The sequence below is a fragment of the Silurus meridionalis genome, chromosome 7, assembly GCF_014805685.1.
Source record: "Silurus meridionalis isolate SWU-2019-XX chromosome 7, ASM1480568v1, whole genome shotgun sequence".
Lineage (NCBI taxonomy): Eukaryota > Metazoa > Chordata > Actinopteri > Siluriformes > Siluridae > Silurus > Silurus meridionalis.
The window spans coordinates 22,191,184-22,197,183 of NC_060890.1; the positions used below are offsets into that span (position 1 = coordinate 22,191,184).

Genomic DNA, 6,000 nt, shown 5'->3' on the forward strand with positions numbered 1-6,000 from the left:
GCAACCCCTCATTTCTAACAAAACCCTATTCCAATTCCTACCATTGTTAAAAAAATATGGGCACCTTTACCCTAATAATAAGCTTTGCTATTGGTATACCTCGTAAGTTACACAGCTTTTTCTTTCACGTCTTACTCATCCCTTCTTCTCCACAGGTGTGTCAGAAGACAGGCGAGATCTCTTTGCTAAAGCAGCAGCTGAAGGACTTGCAGACAGACCTGTCTCAGCGAGTAGGAGAGGTGGTGACACTACGAGGACAGTTGCGTGAAGTGCGGACTGAGCTTCAGAACTGCCAGAGCCAACTACAGGAGGCACATACACACACACGTACCCGTGCCCTCGAGCTGGAGGTGTGTGAGAACGAGCTGCAACGGCGCAAAAGCGAGAACGAGCTGCTGCGAGAGAAAATGAGCCGTCTGGAAGAGGAGTTACTGCGACTCCGACAGGCTTTGAACGAGTATGCTGAGGCTCCGCCCCTCATGCAGGAACCAGGCTACAGAGGAGGAGGGGGAGGAGCTGGGGGTGGTACAAGTATCGAGGAGCAAAGGTTGGCAAGTGATGGGGAGGAGGTCAAAGGTCAGCGTGAGGGTTCCAGGCATCAGGTGGAAAGGATGAAAGGTGAGCTGGCTCGCCAGAGGCAATTGGTCGAAGATCAGGCGGCGGCATTTGAGAACGAGCGCCACTGCTGGGAGGAAGAGAAGGACAAAGTTATTCGTTATCAGAAGCAGCTGCAGCAAAACTATGTTCAGATGTACCGCCGCAATCGTGAGCTGGAGGCAGCCCTACGTGAGCTTAGCCTCGAGTTGGAGAAACGAGAACAGGACGACGAGAGCAGCGGCAATGAGGTCACCTTTGACGATGTTGCTGCAACCGAGATATAACACAATAGAACGAATTCGAGTTGGTCATACCTTTTATTTTCATAGCCAAATACAGCTTTATTTCCTCACTGGTTGAAAACACACATGCACAGGACTCAATAAACTCAAAAGAAGATTTGGATGAAGAATAGTAATAGTTTTTTCTTTTACCTGTATTTTGACAAATCTCACCGTTGGCCCAAGGATTGACTAGACAAATGTAGAAATATCCATTATGAGAGATCCCTCAGAATATTGGTTGGGGAGAGGTAATGCTTCTCCTTTGCTTCTCAAAATCTGTTTTTGCTTTTATATCCAAAGTCATTCACGAATGACTTCCTGATTATACAATTCAAATTTAAAGTTCCTTTTTCTAGTCAGGGTCTCGGTGGAGCCGAAACCAAACCCAGGAACACCAAGAAGTTCTTTAAATGGTCTACAAGCTTACCCATTGCCTATTCTTAGTTATTGTCGATATTTAAGGATTTCCCAATCCTTCCCAGGTCCCAATACATTAACTAAAATCATCTTCTCTTTAGATATGTGTAATTAAATCATTTTAACCCTTTCAATCTAATCAACACAATGACCTGGGAATCATCTCTGCAATCTAATACTAAATATTTGTGACCATATTTATTGTGTTAAATAGAATAATAAACTTTAAAATAGGTTATTTTGACCTAAAGCAATCTGCCTTTCCAGTGCTACACTATCATACTGAACATCCATTCACATATACAGGACCCTGAAGAGGTCATTAAAGGTTTGTATTTTATATTTTTAGGTCATAAATATGTCACATATAATGTGACTATAATAGTGTACGCTAAATTATCTCGAAATCTTGGGCACAAAGGGTAAAGTTCAAGGTTTTCCGTCTCATATTTCTACCTTCTATCTGCTTTCACATGCTGTCATGAGACTAGTTGTACTTGCCACGTCTGTTTTCATGCTTAATGCCGTCATCCTCGTATAGAGTTTGAAACTCAAATTTATGCCAATTTAATACGTAATTGTCAAATGGTGTCTCAGGAGACATCACTTCAGCAATGTACAACTGCTTTGTTTGACCTTCGAATGTTTTAGAGTTAATGCAAGAGTCACTTAAGTGCACTTTGGGTGTGTGAAGAGAGGGTGTGATGCTAGTGTTTATTCCACAGTATCAGCTGAGATCTTCATCTCATGAAGACATAGCAAAAAGCAACTAAATTTAAAGAAAAAAAGTAAAAGCTTAGCATTCCCAAACAAAAGATGTACAGTACCTTTAAAAAAACAGGTACTCATGTATTCTTTACATAATTGAGGATTTTTTTTATTCATAAAAATGTTTTATCTGGCTCTGTTTGGAAATACTTAGTTGGTTTCTACTTTTCAGCTTTTTCTCACAGGGACAAACTGAAAAACTATTTAGCAGGGGTGGACAAATCAGTGACCTAGGACTAGAACTTTTAATGTTAGACGAGTAGGTTGGAATTAAAACTAAAACAGCGTAGTCTTGATCGTCTTACTCTAAACAAAAACCATCAAATGCAATCAGTTCACATTTTAGATTTTATGGGAGAGACACAATTCGGATTTGAATAGTAGATTTAATGTTTAGGTGTGAAACATTGGCTAATGATTTGCTGACTTTCTAGTCAAGTCCAAAACGTACTTGATTACATGCTTTATTTAATTTAACTTAGTTGCCACATCATGCCTTATTAGAAAGAAAGAACTCTATATACACATTAAAAGTACCTCTACACACACTAACCAGAACTTAAGTACAGTGTTCTGTACTTAAGTTTTAATATGTTTAATTTATACAGCGCCTTTCCCAAGCTCAAGAAAGCATCACAATAAAGAATAAGAATATATGGCCAAAAATAGTCAATCCTATGGACTTGGACATTTGCCCAGACCAGAACAAAAGCCAATGCAGTTGCATGTAACAGTTCTATCAAATTGTAAAAGCCATTAAATCCATAACAAATAACACAGAACATTGTATAGATAGCTTAGAAAGCATAGGCAATACAAGCATGGAAACACAAAAACAGTACATGGAACAAACACACTAATGACTGGTAATACTGAGAGAATAAATAGGTTTTAAGATTATTATTTATAGATAGAACTGGTTGTCCGAAGTTCCAGGATGAGTGAGTACAAGTGGTGTTTCCAAGCAACCGAATCATAAATCAGTGATTTTAAGATATGTCTATTCCTGTTTTTAGGATTCTAGATGAAACATTTTGTCTAACAGTTTGGTAAATAAAATATAAATTATATGGGTATAATATGGTCCAAAAGTCTGAGTCCACTAGCAGAAATTACACACGTAGACATTGTGCAGTCAATGTTATTACTTCAAGTAGAACCTGACTCAAATATTCCAGGAGGATATGATGTTTCACTTCAGGTAAAAAAAAATTGAGCAAATGTCTCACTCTGTTTGAAAACAATGAACCAACAAGCAATTCCTTCAAACGATATATGCATATACTGCACATACAGTATGTCAATTTCTAATAGCTTGAATAAACAAAATGCTTCATTCTAAAACCTTAAACCTAAAACTAAAAAGCTTTTCTGTCTGAAAGCCAAAGAGTGTTTTCTGCATAAAATTTGCATCTGGCTCAGGAGTGGCAGGAGAATCGGACAAAACCTGATACAGTATTGGATGAAATGACTTTATTCAGGAACATGGCCCAATACAGGAAAGCATTCATACATAACACATGGAGAAGTAAATTTTATTTATTTATTTATTTATTTTTCTTCGAAAAGAATTACTATTGGATGTTATTTGAGATATTAGGAGGTAGACATAATTAACACTAACAAAATATGCATACATTTGGTATGGTCAAAAAGTAATAAGCAAATGATGTCAATATCAGATAATTTTTCATGTTGATTTATGTTTAATTAGTGTAGTGTAATGCAAATTAATAATAATATTAACAATAAAGTAAATAGAAACACATATCTCTTCTAAATTTGTGGTGGCCTGGGAAATCCATTCCATGGTGGATTTTTGATGTATGTCCATATATTATATATGTACGATGTTAAGTTCACCTCTTAAAGACTAAATTCTTATCCCATGTAAAGTGATCTGCAATGAAAACTAAATACTATCCTGAAATAGTTTCACTCTGGTTAGTTCTAAAAATAAAAAAATTGGAAAAAATATATTTTAAGATTCCTTTCTTACTGTGGCACAGGAGCGTCTTAGACATTTTGACAGCACATACCTAATTATAAGCCGTACAGGTTAGACTTATGTCTGATTTACTATAGTGCAAAAAATAGCATTGACAGCTTGATGAAATCAAGGCATTCACCGTGTGATGAAATCCAATTTGGCTAGCGAGGTGTTAGGCAGCACATGCAAGGTTAATTTACATATAAAAACAGCATCATGCAATTTTTCTGAAATATATTTATGATGTATATATTGCTTTTGGCTCAACCGTAGCATAAAACAAAGATGATTTTTCTCCAGGCTACCACACCAAAAAATAAGCATATGGTTTGGTAATGATGAAGGACGATTTAACAGTAAAACTTTCTTTCGGCTTCTCCCATTAGGGGTCGCCACAGCGGATCATCCGCATGTTCGATTTGGCACATATTTTATGCTGGATGCCCTTCCTAATCCTCCCCATTTATCCTAGCTTGGGACCGGCACTAAGAGTGGCTGGGGTTGGTTCCCTGACCGGGGATCGAACCCGGGCCACAGCGGTGAGAGCACCGCATCCTAACCACTAGACCACCAGGGAACAAGGACGATTAAACAGTACCGAACATAATTGTGGCATGAAGCTGAATGCTGGGTTACGCCAATAATTAATAGTCATTTATGTAGATTTATTTTAATCAGATATGGAATAGACATAATTAACTCTAATCACAATTAATACTTGTATTTCTACTAATTCTGACATTCATAGATTGTTCGTGTTAAATATGTCAAAATCTATGATAAAAAGTTATTGCGAGTGGACTTCGACTTTGAACCTTTATCTTATGTATATTTGGCACCTAAAAATAATGAGATAGAAAATCAAGTTAAATGTGTATTTTCTCACTAATTTCCCCAAAGAGGCCATTTTATATACTGTGATCCACAAATATGTTCTGCCAAAACTTTGTATATATGTGTGTATGTGTGTGTATATATAAACTCTTATTTTTCTTGTAATGGTAAAATTGACTCACCATCATATATAAGGTATTTAACATTAAGGAATAAAAATGAAAAAGCATCATTAATTCAATACTTGTAATATACCTGTATATGGGCACACTTTAGATATTTGGTAATATATTGTTGTATAATATAGTCACTGTGAGTAGACCAAAGCATTGTCACGTACTTGACGTGGTTATTTTGCCGTTAACGTGGTGAAAGTGTCAAAGTGTGTGTGCTATATACACAACTTTTTAAAAAAAACTATTACAGTATTTGTATAAAGCTATGATACTGTATTTTAATGCTGTACATTTCTGACTGTTTTTAATTAAAATAAATAAAATAAAATATCTGGCAAATAAATGTTGTATTTCAGTGTCAGTTTACTGCTAATTATTTTGATCACTTTGAATGGATCAGGCTTCAAACAAAAAATAAAAAATAAACAAAATTATTATTTTAACTTTTTTTAAATAATAGCTATTGATTATTGCAGGTTATTGCACTAAAACAGATATTGCATTTCTGCAATCGTGTTGGTTAAACACTTCTTTGGTTAAAAAAGCATTTTTGGCTCTGCTGCATGTTGCTCCAAGGATCATTCCTGAATTAATCCTAGTATATACACACTTGCATCATTCTTTTTGTTCCAGTGTCTCAATCCTGGGCCAGATCCAACTTAAATTTGCATCAGTCAACAAAGCTAACGAAAAGAGGAACTTCTCTTCTTTCCTTTTTTTTACTTTTAAGTTAATATACTATGCTGTTAGCCTATGCTGCATTTATACACCTGATAATAAATTTCTACAGTGGAGAAAGTGTTGTGTCATCGGAAATCGTTTGATGAAATAGCAGCATATTACATCACACTAGTATACTGTAGCATTTAGGAAACAAATAAAAGATTAAATATATATACATTTTTCCCAGAGACAACTGTCCACATCTTTGTGT

General features: G+C 36.0%; 1 protein-coding gene and 1 non-coding gene across 5 annotated transcripts in view; one reads left to right on the forward strand and one right to left on the reverse strand.

The window, feature by feature from the left end:
• The window catches only part of lzts2b (leucine zipper, putative tumor suppressor 2b), a 29,332-nt gene extending 23,923 nt beyond the window's left edge, over positions 1-5,409 (forward strand). For all 4 annotated transcript variants that reach the window (XM_046854045.1, XM_046854042.1, XM_046854043.1 and 1 more), the window contains exon 5: positions 156-5,409. In XM_046854045.1, coding sequence (XP_046710001.1) covers positions 156-881 — 726 coding nt within the window. In that variant the 3' untranslated portion in view covers positions 882-5,409. The remainder of the gene's footprint in view (positions 1-155) is intronic.
• trnae-cuc lies at positions 4,562-4,633 on the reverse strand. The gene has a single exon. It is a non-coding gene; the product is annotated as a tRNA-Glu (tRNA).
• Positions 5,410-6,000: the final 591 nt, after the last annotated feature.